The 19,245-nt window shown below is 34.4% G+C and overlaps 1 protein-coding gene across 6 annotated transcripts in view; it reads left to right on the forward strand.

Annotated features, from left to right (window-relative positions):
- sema3aa (sema domain, immunoglobulin domain (Ig), short basic domain, secreted, (semaphorin) 3Aa) overlaps positions 1-19,245 on the forward strand; it is a 165,936-nt gene that overhangs the window by 100,177 nt on the left and 46,514 nt on the right. Inside the window, 1 exon segment of one of the 6 annotated variants that reach the window (NM_131060.1) lies at positions 8,581-9,050. The exons of the other annotated variants lie outside the window; for them this stretch is intronic. Coding sequence (NP_571135.1) covers positions 8,939-9,050 — 112 coding nt within the window. The 5' untranslated portion in view covers positions 8,581-8,938. 6 annotated transcript variants of the gene reach the window in all.

The raw sequence follows: 19,245 nt of genomic DNA on the forward strand, positions 1-19,245 counted from the left end.
TAAATATTTTCCAAATGATGTTTAACAGAGCAAGGAAATTTTCACAGGATGTCTGAAAATGTTTTTTTTCTCCTGGAGAAAGTCTTATTTGTTTTATTTCAGCTAGATTAAAAGCAGTTGTTAATTTTTTAAGAACCATTTTAATGTCAAAATTATTAGCCCCTTTAAGCAATTTTTTTTTCTCGATAGTCTACAGAAAAAAACATCATTATACAATAACTTGTCTAATTACCCTAACCTGCCTTGTTAACTTGATAAACCTAGTTAGGCCTTTAAATGTCACTTTAAGCTGTATAGAAGTGTCTAGAAAAATATCTAGTAAAATATTATTTACTGTCATCATGGCAAAGAAAAAAAAATCAGTTATTAGAAATGAGTTATTAAAACTATTATGTTTAGAAATGTATTGAAATCAAATCTTCTCTCTGTTAAACAGAAATTGGGTAAAAAAATAAAAATAAACAGGGGGGCTTATAATTCTAACTTCATAGATGTTAATATCTTTTATGATCTATAAATAATGTTGAGTTACTTGCACCGATTGTTTTGCTTCATATAGACTTCAGTGCATCATCAGGGCCAGCAGGCATTCGTTTAATTGTGCCTGTATATCTATTTGTATACTCTGGAATTATATAAATCACCAAGGACCACAGTTTCAGATAAAACATTCTGCTAAAGATAAAAGACGCCTACTGTATGTCTTGGATGGCCTGAGCTTGAGTAAATTAGCACATTTTCAGTTTTGGGTGAACTTTCCTTTTAATATCTTACAAGTTTTGTATAAAAAAGATTCTTTGCGTTTCTGCATTTATTGTAGAGCAGTGGCAAAGTCTCTTTCTTTAACCCACCACATCATCAGCGGTCACTCCCTCATCACCTCCTGTCTGCGCTACAAGTGTAACACCTCTCTATTACATCAAGTAATGGAGGACATGTTTCAGGGGGCTTTTGCTGTTCCAGCAGGAATCTCTGGTAAAGTGATTACGCTTTGAGATCGCTCTCCTTCTGGAGTGTGATGAAGCCCCCGGGTTGCTTGCAATACTCTCTTGAGAGAGAAAGAGGCCTGTTTTTGGCACCGTCTGCTGTTTCCACATTACCATGCAAATTCTGTGTGTCATCCCATGATGTGCTGACTGATTCAAGAATGAATTCTGTTTATTGTTGCCATCTATCTATCTATCTATCTATCTATCTATCTATCTATCTATCTATCTATCTATCTATCTATCTATCTATCTATCTATCTATCTATCTATCTATCTATCTATCTATCTATCTATCTATCTATCTATATCTATCTATCTATCTATCTATCTATCTATCTATCTATCTATCTATCTATCTATCTATCTATCTATCTGTCTGTCTGTCTGTCTGTCTGTCTGTCTGTCTGTCTGTCTGTCTGTCTGTCTGTCTGTCTGTCTGTCTGTCTGTCTGTCTGTCTGTCTGTCTGTCTGTCTGTCTGTCTGTCTGTCTGTCTGTCTGATATCTATCTATCTGCCTGTCTGTCTGTCTGTCTGTCCGTCCGTCTGTCTGTCTGAATGAATATGAATAAGAATAATGTCATAATAAATCCATGTAGCTGCACTCTAAGAAATCCTGGGTTATTTAAACCCAACCATTGGGTTACAGTTGGTCCTGTTAATTTAATTAAAATGGGTTAGTCCCTATTACACCCAAAATTGGGTTAAAATAACCCAGCATTTCTTAGAGTGTAGTCTTGATCAACTTATGCAATAACTCAATCATAATCATTGAAGCTGTAAATTAGTATGTGGTAACTAATCTAAACGCCTCTGATCGGTTGCTGCATTCATACTGTAAACTCAACAGAAATGTATTGGATTGGTTGTAATCACACTAATCATCTGTCTGTCTGGATCTATCAATATCTATATGTCGAAATGTTTTACTAGTGTTGTGTAGATGTGATTTGTGTTTTTTTTTACTACTCTCTCTCTCTCTCTCTCTCTCCCTCTCTCTCTCTCTCTCTTTCTCTCTCTCTCTCTCTCTCTCTCTCTCTCTCTCTCTCTCATTTGTTGATTGAGCAGACCAAGACGTCTGAGCTGTCATCACAACGAGTGGAGGATGTGGGCAGACTGGAGACTCACTTCTTATGCCACACACAACAAACATTACACCTCTCCTCACTCTCTTTTTCCATCCTCTCCTCCACATCATTCCCCATCTCACCAAACCCAAACTCCTTCAGGAATAACTGGAGAGATTTCTGCTGACTTACTGTACATGATTCAGAGAGATGTCACTGCAGTGTGTTACTCAGACAGGAAGTGTGACCTCTCAAACAGGAAGTTCCTTCTGGTGGGGCTGAACCTTGAACATGGTTGAACATGCAGTTTTCGTAATAGTCATGACAATGACCTCCAAATGTCACAGTACAGGAAGGGAAAGGCTAGTTGATTGTGAGAGTAAAGGTTTAATTTACTGTAAAGAGGTTTAAGAGGTGTTTGCACTTAAATGCATATTTAATACATACACACTGGTTGTATTACACTGTAAATAAAAAACGCTGCCTTAAATTGACTAAAATATTAAGCTAAACTTTGTATAATTTAAAAAAGTAGTTGAAACCTGATTAACTTATTAAAATAACCTAAAGCAGCAACATAAAAATGTTTGCTGTATTGACTTTTTGTCTTTAAATATTTTACAATATAGAAGTTATGGATATTTGGAAATATCCTTAATTATCATAAACATGTAAAATTTTTAAGGATATTAAAGTATTTCACCTAAAAAAAACCCATTTATTAGATAATATCAATATCTTTTGTGTGTATTTCCATTTTATTATTTTGAATCCAGAGATGGCTACTATTTTTGATCATTAATTAATTGCTTTGTGTGTCTGTTGATATCAGTTTATTTATTTTTATTTATTGATGTATTTTTGTATTTTTGATGTCTAGCTTGATGTAATTTCTTATACATATAAACATATTCATTTATGTGCTTGAGTCAGTTGTTGTATGGAGTGCTGAACGAGTTTGCAAACTCAACATTATAGTTTCGTATACAGTACTTGTATTGGCTCATTTCAGATGTCATCCAGTGGCAGTTTTGATTGTGTAACTTTGAGATCAGTGCTGGCTTGAGCAACTTGTAGTTTCTAAAGTGTTCATCTGATTTAGTAAACTGGTTTGACCAGTTGTCTAAAAAGAATCAGTTCAAAAGAATAATTCATTTGTGAAGTTAAGTCACTCTGTTACCTGAAGTTGTGGATGACAAGTAATAATGTTACTTGTAATTTTGCTAATTGTAAATTAGGGCTGCATAATATTAGAGAAATCTGACATTGCGATATCTTGTTTTGCCACTATATACTGTATATTGTGATATGAATATAATTTCAATGGATGATAGCTTTATTTGGAAAGATTTCATTCATTTGGCTGGTGATGATTAAGTTTTTGTCTATGCTATTACTACTAGTTTTGATCATTAACTTAATTGCTTTGTGTGTCAGTCGATATCAGTTCATTTATTTTTAAACATATTTTTTTTTATCTAATACTGTGCATATAAACTTAGACTTTTTTTGTATGTGATGATCCAAGTTACAACTAAAGACCATTCTCAAATAAATTAACTTTTTTTCATTTGTATTTAAAATTGCCATAAAAAATACTATATTATATCTAAGCCCCTTTAAGTCAAGTCATTTCACTCGGCAGCCATTTTTGAAATGGCTTTCAGGCAGTATGCTCAGGCATTCTGTTTGGATGGGGAAACATCAAATTTTCCAAAATTGCTTGCCAGGCTTATGATTAAATTTCATATTAAGAATCACCAATAAAATTAAACAACAACCGTCTCTTTAGTTTAAATTCTAAGAGTTTGAGTCACACAATATCTACAGAAACACCTGTCTGAGCCGCATACCTGAAGAATCGTCAGTCTATTATGATCAATGATTGGCTCCTGTAGTAGAAGGCAGAGCTTTCTTCGCCATATTGACTGTTATGAGTGACTATACAAGTGACTACACAAGTGTCATGTCTTGTCTATTCTCTACACTGAAAAAAGTCTTGCATGCAGAACTGTTGCAAACAATTTGTTTGTGTTTAATTTAAACAAACAAATTAAGTTTAGTAATGTTCAACTTAATTTGTTTGTTTAAATTCAGCCCAAATAAATTGTTTACAACCTCTTAACATAAAGAAATTGAGTAAATCCAAGGAATCATCTTTGAATATTTTTTTTCAGTGTAGTTTTTGATTTTAGTTAAGTCATCAAACATTGTTCATATCATCTTCAGTAACTCCTCAAAATAACAAAACAGTGAACAGTGTGACCCCTCCATAATACTAGTTCATGCATGTATACACATGCCAGCAGTGTAAACATTTTCCTATAGGCTTAATCATAACTGACAGACAACTAATTGTTTACATTTGTTACTTCTACAGTAGATTGCACAAATCAATCCATGCAACAGATGTCAAAGACCCATTACTTTCGCACTAATGGTTACAGGAGCACATCCCCAAACACACATGCTGTACTTATTAGTACGTATGTATTAGTCTCTCTGACTGACAGGATCCATTCGCTGTGTGAAGAGGCTGCTCCTCTGTGGATCTCATGTTTCGGCGGCTATATTTACCACTTTGCCACTGACAGGCTTCTGGAAACTAGTTGTCAATGAGCTATCTCCTTTTAGCGCACGACGAGTTGCAATTCATTAAGACATAATTAGTCAAAGTGTCCTGACAAATCCACTCTGAATAGTTGCTGGACTGAAGAGCAACGGCCAGAGGAAAAGTGTGACATAAAGTTGGGAATGAAATGAAAGTTGGGGATATCTATTCTTTATCCTGTTTGAAAAATATAAGGTTTGAACTTATTTTGGTCATTTTACAATTGCTTTTGTTTGTTTTAGTGTAAGAAAAAATGGTGAGGATGTACTCAAAAAAGGAAGTTTGCTGCTCATTCAATCTACTTATTTAAAATGAACTGACACAACCTAATTCTTGGGTTTAGTGGGGTTAATTGTTTTATGTTAAATCCACTAAGGTTTGTAAAAACTAATAAGTTAAAGTAATTCCTTCATGTTTCCCCAACACAACAGCATGAATAAACATCTTCATTTCATCTCAATGCAAATCAATAACCTGTCTGAATGATTTATACACCAATTTAATGATTCAAAAACCTAAAAATTCTTTATAAATAGGTTTCTTTATGCTTTGTCTAATGAAATTATAGATATATAATTAATATTTTTTTTCTGATCAACCTATTATCATTCTGCTGTGGTGACTTCAGATTAATAAAGGGACTAAGCCGAAAAGAAAATGAATGATCGACCTATAAGGCTTGCAGACTTTATTCTGTTTTACAGTTTTAGGCAAAATATGCAGCTAAATATGCAGCTTTAACAAATATTTTAAAACATTGAAAATAAATTGAATACATTTTTTATGCAAAGCATCATGCACATTTGATCACAGGAAATAAACCGATCATCTAATACATGCATAATTTCTTTATGCCTAAACACTCTGTTTTACAGGTTTAATATGCATACATGCTGTTGTTTTTATAAAGTTAATTGAACAAATATTTTAGAACATTAATATTCATTAAATTAGGTGAATAAAAACATTATGCAAAGGATATGTGATGATAATGATAATCCGAAGTGACTGCTTATTCAAAAGATGCATTTTCCAAATGTTTTGAGGCTTAAAATAAATAATTAAAAGGATAAGAAAGGCTTTCCACATGAAATAAAACTTACACAAATGTGTGTCATATGAAACACACTAGTTCATGTGCAAATGAAGTGAAAATGAAATACAAATTTATATTTATTTTTAGCAACAAAAAAAGAGGTATTGGTTCTGTTTAGAGATTATGATTTATTCACTTCTAAAACAACAACTAGGATTAACAGCCTCTTCAACTGCTAGGTTTATGAATGAGCTCAGTAGGCAGAGAGAAGGCAGTGTTTTTTGTGCTTGAACTATTAGAGCAATCTAATTGAATGCATTAGTCTATATATGGTCAAAAGTGGACAAGCTTAAAACGTTTCACACCCCTTTCACACCTATATTTGGCATTGTGCACTTGTCATCGGAACAATGAAAATGCATCTTAACACCAGGTTCGAATAGGACCTCATACCCATTTTACAATTGCTCATGATGTGATCATCTCAAATATTGCAAAGACAACAATGCTGTCGACATTGATCTTGTCTATCAAAATTTAGCCCTTTTGGGAAATGAGCAAGGGATAATAATTTCTCACAGTTGCGATATCGAGCAACACTGCATCGCCAGCAGTTGAACTGACAAGCACTTGTATGGTTTATTGCTGGATAAACCACATTCTTTAAGACAAACGCAATGATCATCATAATATTAGTTGTACGAAACTGTCGAGCACCAAATTGATGCAAGGTGCAAAAGATCTGCAGAATTACTGTGAAGAGAAAAATCACATCAAGGTTAGTAGTTGGCTAACAATATATAGAAAGTCACACTATACAATTTAGAAACATTCATTAAGCATATATATATATAGCATATGTTATTAATTGTCATTCATACGCCCATACTTTTTAAAGAAAAGGATTACAAAAAAAAATGTAGTGTGTAATTGCACTTTAATTGGCCTATAGTATACAGGATTTGTCTCCGTTCCTCTCTGCTGCTGGTGGATGGACAACAGGCTGCAGGTGGATGCTTTTCAGGCTTCTGATATACCTAAAGAGGTGTGGATGTATCTGTCAGTCATCTCCGCTGGTCTATGTGGTGTAAACACCTAAAGAGCATGTTTGCTTGTAAGGGTGATGAGACTTTGGCACAGACCTGTTCATGAAAGCAGGAAGCACTTACATACAGACACGCTGAAGGTATTGAGAGATCTGTAGATATTTTTTTTTCTTTTGCACATTTGCAAGGTTGTGAAATACCTTCACACACTCAGCTGGTGTTTGTGAGGCACTTTTGTCTTTAACACTCAGGGGTGAAAAATCACACATTAACACCTCTGTCTATCAAAGGCTTTGTTACAACAAGCAGAGAGCAGGCGAGAAGGAAAAATGCAGCTAGTCTAGCTTGATGTATTACTTTTTAATATGCATGTTTAGGATTATCACATTGTCTGATTTTGCTTGCGTCATATTTTATTAGGAAATCTGGTGTATAGACATCAAAGAGGGTGGACAAAAAAGTATATAAAAATATCTAAAACATTTTGATTAATTATTTATATATTTAATATATTTATTTATTCATTCGTAATTTAGTTTTTTTTCTATTAACATTGTGTAAGATAAATAAGATAGATAGATAGATAGATAGATAGATAGATAGATAGATAGATAGATAGATAGATAGATAGATAGATAGATAGATAGATAGATAGATAGATAGATAGATAGATAGATAGATAGATAGATAGATAGATAGATAGATAGATAGATAGATGGAAGGACGGACGGACGGACGGACGGATAGATAGATAGATAGATGGATTGATTGGTAGATAGATAGATAGATAGATAGATAGATAGATAGATAGATAGATAGATGGATGGATGGATGGATGGATGGATGGATGGATGGATGGATGGATGGATGGATGGATGGATGGATGGATGGATGGATAGATAGATAGATAGATAGATAGATAGATAGATAGATAGATAGATAGATAGATAGATAGATAGATAGATAGATAGATAGATAGATAGATAGATAGATAGATAGATAGATAGATAGGTCAGATGGACGGACGGACGGATGGACGGACGGACGAACGGATAGATAGATAGATAGATAGATAGATAGATAGATAGATAGATAGATGGATGGATGGATGGATGGATGGATGGATGGATGGATGGATGGATGGATGGATGGATGGATGGATGGATGGATGGATGGATGGATGGATGGATGGATAGATAGATAGATAGATAGATAGATAGATAGATAGATAGATAGATAGATAGATAGATAGATAGATAGATAGATAGATAGATAGATAGATAGATAGATAGATAGATAGATAGGTCAGATGGATGGACGGACGGATAGATAGATAGATTATTAATCCACATCAGTTTATTGATAATTTCATGTTGTTATGAATTTATTGTTGCACTTTGTTTATTGTGAATTTAGCTGCTTTCCAATGCTTTATATATTTTATTTTGTTGAAATATTAATTATTACTCATAAACACTCAAACCTAGGCAAACACAGACAGACATAAATATTCTAGAGTCAAGGATATTGATAAAATATGACCGTCTGTCAGAAAGCCAAAAAAGAGGAGAGCAGCTGGAAGGACAATGCATTTGTAGGTGCAGCATACAAGCAATGCAGAAAGGAAGGACACAGAGCAAGCAAATCTTTGCAGAAGAGTCTTTCACATACCTTCTCTTTCAGCTCCGCTCCCTTGTCCTCCCCCTTCAGCTGCTCTCCTCCCTCCCTCTCCTCCTCCCCTCCTCCTGCGCTCCGGTGGATGGTGTACTTCTCGCTCTCCCTCTCATTCAGGCTGAGCCGTGGACGCAAGCAGCAGCAGTCTGTGAGAGAGTGCCTATGAGAGGGAGTGTGTGTGTGTGTATGCCAAGCCGGAGCGCAGCTCTGCCGGATCCCTAACTGAAACTCTACCTCTCTCGAAAAAACTCACCGGTCCCAGAACGCATCCCAAAGGAGTACACCTTTACCCCCTCGACTGGTGAAACGGCCCCCCCACATGGAGCCATGTGAACCCCCATCTCCTGCTCCGATTGGGATCTGATTTCAGATTGCCTTCTTGGGGAGAAGCTCCAAGCGCTGGATCTTTTGAAGTAAGGAGAGACTCTGAAGATCCAGGCTATCCCAGAGGGAGGCACTTTGCTCTGGGCACTGTGGGCTACAAGCCCCCTTGGGCTGGAGGCCAGCGCTCCAGCACCATGGATTACCTTGTTGGGATTTTTCTGCTGTTGTGTGGGGTGGCGTTACCTGGAAGAGTTGCACCCCAAGACACCAAAGAGAACGTGCCCAGACTCAAGCTTTCTTACAATGGTAAGTTTTGCAGCCGTACCCATCACCATCGAACACAAGCAGAATCACACTATTTTATTCTCATTTAACACTGCATTTGCCTTCTCATTTCACTGCCTAATTCATTATGCATAAATTTTGGCATGCCTTCTGTCTACTTTGACAGTCCCGTTCAGTTTCCTTGCATTTGATTTATTCTCATTTCGTTCTAACAGATTGTTTCCATGTGTTCAGAGTAGTGATTCTGCATGCATTGGCTCTTCTAGATCATTTTTTCCTCCACAGTGCACTGTCCTATAGCTTTAAACTCTGCATTGGTGCTCTGTCATATGGCTTGTGAACTCTGAACAAGGTATAGTGGGTAATGACTCCGCAGTTGCGGCCAGACGTCTAATTTCTCATGCCTCCAAATTGATTTTACAGCAATCCTTTGCAGTATCCTGGGTTAAATTCAATCAACAGTGTGTTGCTTAGCACAGAACATAATCATTATTGAAGAATAAACCAAGCCTACAGAAAAGCACTCACTACTACAGAAGTAAAAAGGGCACATTTTGGAGGATTTTAAAGCATAAATGGTAGGCTTTATTAAAGCAGCTATTTTGTATATCAAAATAATGCTCCTTTTAAAAATGTATACAACATTTTGACATTCTTTTAAGGAGTATCATGGAAATACATTTATAAAATTAGATGTAACTGTTATACATGCTTAAGATTAGTAAATGTTTGTTTTTTTATTTTTTATTTTTGTGTATTGTTTTCTGGTTGTAAAAGTTTTTATGTTTACAAATTTATTACCATTGTAAATGTCTCACTGTAACCTAAATTTAGGTTTTTTAAAGATAAGAGGAAAAAGTGGAGCAATATTTGCTGTTAATAAACATTAAACTTTTGCATTTGTAAAAATAAAAGTTTTTATTGGCTTTTGTGTTTTAGTGAAGAATATTCAAAGCTTTCTTCATATATTCGCTTTGTAAAATGTCTATCACACTGTTAAAAAAAATGCTTCCTTTAAGAACTGATCACTGATCAAAATAAAAAAGCTCAATTACAAAAAAAAAAAAAAGAACTGGTCACTGAAAGGTTCTTAAGGAACCAAAAATGGTTCATTTGTTTATTAAGTTCCCATTTGAAATCTTTATTTCCAAGCATGTGATTTCAGTTCAGCTTAACTTGTAAATGTCTCACTGTAACCCAGATTTGGGGGTTTCAAAGCGAGGAGGAACAAGTGTAACATTATTTGCTGCTATAAACATTAAACAAATGCATTTGTAAAAATAAAAGTTCTTCTTTAGCATTTATGGTTCAGCGAAGAACCTGAAACATCTATAAATCGTCAAAGCTTTTTTCATATACTTGTTTTGTAAAATGTTTATCACACTGTGAAAAAAATGCTTTCTTTAAGAACTGATCACAAAAATAGTTCCTCTGTTTATAAAGTTCCCATTTGGATCCTTTATTTCCAAGCATGTGTTTTCACTTCAGCTTAACTTAAACTGAAGCTTAAATACTCCTTTGCATGTGCTTGCTTTGTCACAATCTACAGTCTCTACATATTGGCAAGACTACTCACATTGCATCAAGTATGCACACTCATACTCTCGCATATTGTATATTTTGAAGTATCATTCTCTGATACTGTACTCAATACATTGCACTTGGTGATGCTGGCCGCTATGCGTGAATGGTGGTAACACCAAACATGTTATTCTCCGCTCTGTGCTATTTTAAAGGAGACAGCGGAGCGATCCAGACTATAGCAGCCTCTTTGTAACCCAGAGCTTTCATCTCTCGCGGAAATAAGCGGCAACATTTTTGGCATATTTTGGGCTGTTTTCCTTTTTAATGTAAGCTTAGCGGGCTTGCTGTGGTTCTTTGTTCAGGAACATGACCAAAAGTATACGCATCTATGTGTGGCGGTGATCTCTCTCTCCCTCATTTGGTAAATATAGCCTTCTGTTCTGTCAGTGGATCTGTGCCGCTGGTGTGTTGATTGTAAGGTCTGTGTGTGGCATGGGTTTACCCCACCAGGGTCCGTTCAACGCCCTCTCATTTCTTTTATAGAGGCAGAGAATGAAGGAGGAGTGAAATAGACGATTTATTTTGGGCCGAGAATGTGTTGTGATGAGAGAAAGGAAGAGCGAGATAAAGAAAGATTTGATTCAAAAACACTTTATTGACCATATTTCTACTTAATATAAAAGTGACTACAAATTAAAAGACAGGTTAATTTCTATCTGGAAACAACAACAAAGCCATTGATGAACAATAAGACAAATCAAGTCCTTTCTCAACAATTACAAAGAGAAAATGAGTTCTCCTTCAAACACATAACATAGAGCTTTCCTACTTTGATTCATTTCAAAGGTTGATAAATCGTTCAGTTCCCTATACAATTTGAAATCAATTAACACTTCTTTTTCATATTATTTAAAAAGAACACTTTGACAAGGTTTTTTTGCTTAAATGTAAAGCTATTTTTGCTTGTCCTGATATTAAATTGATTAGTTGACACACCTACTTGTTATTGCATATGTTGTGCTAGTTACAGAAAAATAGTAACTAGTTACAGTTACTAGCTACTTTGTTCAAGAAGTAAGTCAATTACATTGGTAATTACTTACACCAAAAAGTAATGCATGTACTGTTGAAAGTTATTTTTGACTTACTTTTCCAAAAAGTCCTTATAACGTCACTTAATTGCAGCATTTAGAATACATTGTTGATCAGCTTTACAGTTTTAATTAATTTGCATTCTCACAAACACAAAGACAAACTTGAATAAAAAGTCATTTTTTAAAAATAATGTATTTAAGTCAAACCAGCAGCACAAAAATAAAAATATCAAAAGTGGTAAACCAGCTGAGTTATATATTCAGAAAACAAAAAAAGTAAAAACTAAAGTTGCTTCAGCATCATGTTGCTGTATTTAACCCTTAAGATGTTCCTTTACAGCTTGAGTATGAAAACTAGCAATAATATTCAACAAACACAAAACCTTTATGAAGTAAATAAATAAATAACTAAATGAAAGTAATCTGAATTATCATTCAGAATCAATTTGGTGCAACTCAACACCAAAAACACTGCTATCTGTTGTTGTATGCAGCTATAAAAATATGTAAAACAATAAAAAAAATAAATAAATCACAATTTTTTTCCGGAGCAATCCACTACATTTAAATGTGTTCTGTTCATTACATTAAACGTGTTCTGAAATATAACAGAAATGTGTTGCTGTGTCTTCTAAACTAATCAATTTTGTTATACAGATAATAAATGTGTGTTTGTTATTTTAAAAGCAAACAAAGTATTAATAGAAATTGATAATAGTAACGTTAATAGTCTCTTGGTCTACCTTGTGTGCATTCAGCGTCTTTTGCGAGCTCACTAGGCCTCTCTCGTGCACACTCTGTCTCTCCAATGCAATCACATGGCAATTCGTAACTTTTTGATTTAATGGCTAATTTTTATAAATTCGTACAATCTAATTCATACAATTTAGTATGATTTGCTCATCACCCAATGATGGTTAGAGGTGGGGTTGGTTGCCACGCCTCCTTTTTAAAATTGTACATTTTCATACGACTGAATTACCCTCTAAACTGACAAAACGTAAAATACTTATGTTTATGTTTCCTGGTAAGATTAGGCTGGTCTCTCGCACACGCGCACACTTGGTGTACCCCCACGCATTCGATCTTAGCTTTCGCTTGACTTTAGTCCAGTCTGGCTCCTCTTACATGACGCATCTTCTTTACGGTGGTTGGCATTGGAGAGGGGTCTGGCCGCAGACTCGGTGCAGATACAACCTGAGCTGCATGCAATGCTTTTGAATGGGTTCACCTAACCTCATCCCTAATCCTACCCATCGCTATGATGTCATTAGCTTGATTGAGTGCATTGTTTCTGACATTGCATCTATGATATATGCAATCTCAGCTTGCATCATAAAGGCTGCATCCAGATACTATTGTGGCATCCCACAATGCGTCGCCGCTGTAAACAGGAAGATGCAAACTAGATTGCAACCAAAATTAATTACTTTACAAAGTAATTGAAAGATGCATCATATTGTAATGGGAACGGAGTTAGTATATTGTACAGTGTGTTACAGTACAATGCGTATTAGTTACTGTCAAAAGTAAAGCTGTTACAGTAACACATTACAAGTAACGTGTTACTGCCCAACACTGCCTAAACACAATATAAGTCATTCAGATTCATTAAAACAGCTAAAGAATTCTACTAAAAAACAAATAAGATGTTTTAATCTATAGCATTGAATAAAGGCATTAAATATTGACTTCCTTTCAAATAAAAAAGAGGCATTTAGCACTTATTTCTGGATTTAAAATAGAAATGAAAGAGTTAATTGCATTAATGCCATGAAAATGTCTCCACTGCATAGAGAGGGTTGAGGGGACTCTGAGCTCTGAGCATCAGCATCTGCTGTTTAACTTTAAGAGGAAAGACTGGAGGCTTTAATATAAAAAATATGCAGGTCCACCTGTAATCAATCACATGCTTCTCTGAGTTAATACTGTTGTGCTTGGATGGCCCAAAGCATTGTGGGAAAACAGTCTCACGCTGCGTCATCAGAATGCTTTCCAAACTTATGCCACCTGTGCACTTTATGGCTGTGTGTCTTTCGCGTGTCGTAATGGATTTGGATTTACTTTGATTGATACATGCGGTTTAAAACATCCATTCAGCATGTCAAAATGGCCCATATTCTGAACAATAGGATGTTTTTCCATTGGTTAAAACTTTTTTTCTTCTGAATCCTGTTGAATTGAGACCTGCTCAAAGGTTTCCAATGATTGCGAAAATGCTGTGTGATGTAGCACAACCACAGCCAATCAGATGATAATGGATGTTTAATGGGCATTTGTGTGGAATGGGGTTTTGGAGCAGTGAGATTTCTATATGGTCTGGGCAGCTACTTAGTGTGACGCCACAGAAATCCGGAACTAATAATCTGACAAAATGCCCTGTCACTCACTGTTAGCTATGGAAGGAAAGATAACTTTAATCCTGTCACATTGATGCTTTGTAACTGGTTAGAAAACAAATATATATCATCTATCAGTTTTTTTTTTCTTTCTTTGGTCTAAACAACTTTAAAATAAAAAAGAATTAAGCCATGGCTCACTTATTTTGACAATAACTTGTAACCTTTGTTGCCATGACATATCATTCGTACATATTTTCACAATGTTTTTGGATATGTGTTAATAAATAATATGAAATAATTAATAATATTGTGAAGATGTATGATAATGTATAATATAAACTAAGTAATAAAACTGTGAATAAATGGTAATATATAATATCAATTAATTAATAATATCTTGATTATATATGTTAATATATAATATCAATTAATTCATATTTTGAAGATATACGGTTATATATAATATAAATTATTTAATAATGTTTTGAATATATGTTAATATATAGGATCAACTAATGAATAATAATTTGAATATATATGTTAATATTTAATATCAACTAATTAATAATATTGTGAATATATGTAAATATAAAATATCAATTAACAATATTTTGAATATATATATATATATATATATATATATATATATATATATATATATATATATATATATATATATATATATATATATATATGTTCAATATATAATATTAATTAAATAATAATATTTTGCATATATATGTTAATATATAGCATCAACTAATAATAATATTTTGAATATATATGTTTATATATAATATCAACTAATAAATAATATCGTGTATGTGTATGTTAATTTATAATATCAATATAATTAATATCATATATATAAAATTAATTAATTATTAATATTTTGATTATATTTGTTAATATATAATATTAACTAATGAATAATATTTTTAAAATTTAAGCTCATAAATAATATTTAATATAATATTTAATATTTAACATTTAACATTAATAACAAATATTTAAAAACGATTTTTTTAAATATTTTTTATTTATGTTTTCGTTAATTCATTACATTTATTATTTCAGTAAAAAAAATAATAATAATAAAAAAAAAAAATATATATATATATATATATATATATATATATATATATATATATATATATATATATATATATATATATATATATATATATATATATATATAGCATTTTTGTATTTACATTTTGATGTATGACATTTATTGGATAAATATTGGGTCAATAATACATGAAATAACAGTCTAATATATTTTTTTAATTAGTAGTGTTTATCCGATTTAGTCTTAAAATATTTGTTTTTATAAAACAGATGAGTCTGGGTATGTAATAATAATAATAATAATAATAATAATAATAATAATAATAATAATAATAATAATAATAATAATAATAATAATAATAGTGATGAATTGATGACAATATGATGTATTGATGATATATATCACCGGTCAAAATGACTGCACATATCATACAATAATTTGTTGTCTGACAGGTTAATTGTGATTGAGACATTATACTGCATGTGTGTGTTTGTGTGTGTGTGAGACAGGAAATGTGTCTGATGTGTTTTCTGGCCAGGAAGATGTGTGAGAATGGAGGCAGGCTTAGATAATTAGACACCTGGCCATGGTGATAGAGCTGTGTGTGTTTGTGTGTGTGTGTGTGTGTGTGTGTGTAATGGACAGACACCGTCCACAGGTGCTTGATGGCTCTTTTGATGCTCTGCAGTATGACAGATCGCTGTTCACACCCACACAGAGTCTGAGTGTTAAAACGAGAGCGGAAAGGCTGGAGGAAGAGTGGCGAAGAGGGAAGAGAGAGCGGCTGCTTTAATGAAGGCGGTGGGCAGACAGTAGTTGGCCAGGAGAGGATAGTCGTTAAGTGAAGTGTCATTCATTCTCACTCCCCCCTGTGAATGCAGCATAGTAATTAAGCCAAATAAACGCGCAGACATGCTCTCCAGAGACCCGGCCAGTGCTGAGAACAGGGGATCGCTTACTCGCAAGCAGATTTATCAGGAGTTGCACACAGAGTTTGCAATTCAGGGGAGGCCAGTCGGACGATTCCAGTCGGAAAAGATCCATCTTAGTTGTTAAGTGATAGATTTCCCCCTGCCTGTAATTATACCAGCGCTATACATCTCCTCTCTATTCCCCTTAAACTGCCGGTGGTGAAAATCACTCTTGTCAGGGCTATCAGCAAGCCGCTCATCTGTTTGGCTTGTGGGATCTAGGAACTTTTCGGATCTCAGACTTGTGGTTACGAGCTTGTGAATTCACACTGTAGGATTAGTGGCGGGTTACAAGGTCCATGTGTGCCCAAAACCCCGCATAAATACCAGCTGAGGTGGTCTCGGTGCATATGAATACACTGCCCCCTGCAGGTGGCAACACGCGGGCGCTGGCTGTAATTGGGGGGTCCCTTTGTAAAAAAAAAAAAAAAGAGGTCATCCTGCTGTCAGGTCCTGGTAAAGCGGCGCATCGGGGATTTTAAAGTGCTTGTGAAACAACCTGATAATTACTCACTACGGCATAATTACCAGGCTTCCCATTTCATTACCCAGCCCCACACGGCCTCCTGGGATTGATTGGGATGGGCGACACTGGGACGACCAGAGACTGCGAGTCGTCGGAATTCAGCCTAAATCTTCCGAAATAGACACTGCGCGCCCGACCGCACTGGACGCAGACTGGAGGCATCCTATAATAGCGGGCTGTTCGCTGGCTGCCGGGTGAAGTGCGAGCTGGAGGCGGGCCAGCTCTTTGGGCTGGATGGGAATGATTATATGGAGAGGCTGGGAATGATGCTCTGCTTTCTCCTTTCTCTCACGGCCTCATCTGCATCCGTCTCTTGGCTGTCTCTCTTCAGCCTCTTCACCAGAAGGAGATCCCTCTCCTTTTCTTTCTCCTTCCTTTTATTTTTTTACATGATGAAGCTACTTTAAAGTGTAGTTTGTCAAGGTACAGACTACCATGTGTGGTTATGTTACAGATGAACTGTTAATTATGATTTATTATTGTTAAATTATTATTATTATTATTATTATTATTATTATTATTATTATTATTATTATTATTATTATTATAAAATTATATAATCTTTGAAACTATATTCTATATAATTTTATTCACTCATTATTTTTTTTTTCGGCTTAGTTACTTTATTAATCTGGGGTCGCCACAGTGGAATGAACTGCCAACTTATCCGGCATATGTTTTACGCAAAGGATGCCCTTCCAGCTGCAACCTGGGAAACCGGAGAATCTGGAGAAAACCCACGCCAACACAGAGAGAGCATGCAAACTCCACACAGCAATGCCAACTGGCCCAGCCAAGGCTCGAACCAGCGACCTTCTTGCTGTGAGGGGATTGTGCTACCTACTGTGCCACTGTGACACCTTATATAAATTTATAATAATAAAAATATATTATATTATATTATTTTATATTTTATTAGCTCAAATTACACCAAATTTCATTAAAAAGCCAAAAAGATTTATTCTATACTGTAATAAAGTACAGAGCTCTACACATAATATGCAGAGACATACAGTACAGTTTTGCATAAGAGATTGCAGAGAGACTACAAAACTTTATTTGAAATCAGTCACATTGTAATTTATTGCCTTAACTTTGTTAAATTTAGTCCAATTAAATATAGTAAAACAAATTAAAACCACAAATGCAACTACAATAAAATAAAGGGGTGAAAAACCGCTACAACCACAAATTTGTGAAAATGTAATGTTCAAATTCTTGTTTCAAATTCAAGTTAAAAATCTAAGAACATTATATTTATATTTACATTTTCTCTGGACATTTGGAAAAAAAAACATGATTCACTAAAATTGACTGAATTGACTTGATTTTTTTAATTATTATTTGATTATAATGTCCAGTAGTTGTAATATTCTCCAATTTAGAAAAAAATAAATTAAATATTGGGTGTATTCATTAATTCATTTTCCTTCGGCTTAGTCCTTTTATTCATGAGGGATCGCCACAATGGAATGAACCACCAACTTATCCAGCATACGTTTTACACAGCAGATACCCTTTCAGCTGCAACCCAGTACTGGGAAACATCCATACACACTCATTCACACATATACACTACGACCAATTTAGTTGATTAAATTCGCATATATCGCATATCTTTGAATATGGAGTATTCAGTTGAAACTGGAGCACCCATAGGAAACCCACGCGAACATGGAGAGAACATGCCAACTCCACACAGAAATGACAAATGACCCAAATGGGACTCGAACCAGTTCACCCTAAAAATGACTAACTATTTACTCCCTGATTTACTTACCAAGTCTGATTTAAACAAGCAAAATCAAACACACACATTTTTATTTATTTTAATTATACAAACTGACTATGGTTATTACAATCAAGAAGAATGACTTCAGGTTTTTTTGTTGTAATTTGTTTTTTTTGATATTAGTAGCTTATTCCTGTAAAAGTTGCTGTCTCTAACTGTGATTCTGTGTGTTTTTCTTGTACAGTTCGTGTCCTTTCTTGCTGTGTTTTGCTCTTTTTCTTCTATCCTGGACTCGAAGGTCACCTGAAGTCTTTCTATTACATGAATGATTTACTCTGTGGTTGTGGAAGATGCTTGTCCTTACTGACCTTTTTTTTTCATACCACGTCCTGTTGTGTTCAGTCTTGTGTGGATGGCCTTCTGTTTGCCCTGTTAGATCTTCAACTGCTTTAATGACTCTCAGCACCCACTTGGCTCAGGGATTTACACATTTAGCTTTCTCTTCACAACATAGATTTATTAATAAGGAGTGTGGTTGAATGTTCAGATACAGTGTGTGTGTGTGTGTGTGTTTACACCTGTGTGTCATATGTTGTGTATTAGGTTTCTGAGTACAGCGTTGAGGAAGTGGTGCACCTGTTATTTAGTTTCAGTGGTGTCCTTAGACAAGCATTTCTCGACGAGTCAGATTACGTACGACTTAAATAAGTAGCTGTGGGAAATAGCGTGTGTGCATTTTTTGCTTGTCATTGCTCCAGACAAAAGAGGTAAGGTAATATTACAGTACCTCCACAAATCAAAAGTCCTACTTGTTCAAACCAAATTCCAAATTAAACAGCCATAAATTTAATTTAATTTATTTTTTTTTTCATTTATTTCATTTATTTATTTATTTATTTATTTATTTATTTATTTGTTTATTTATTTATTTATTTATTTATTATTATTCATTAAT

Source organism: Danio rerio, chromosome 4 (assembly GCF_052040795.2).
Source record: "Danio rerio strain M-AB ecotype USA chromosome 4, GRCz13ab, whole genome shotgun sequence".
Taxonomy (NCBI): domain Eukaryota; kingdom Metazoa; phylum Chordata; class Actinopteri; order Cypriniformes; family Danionidae; genus Danio; species Danio rerio.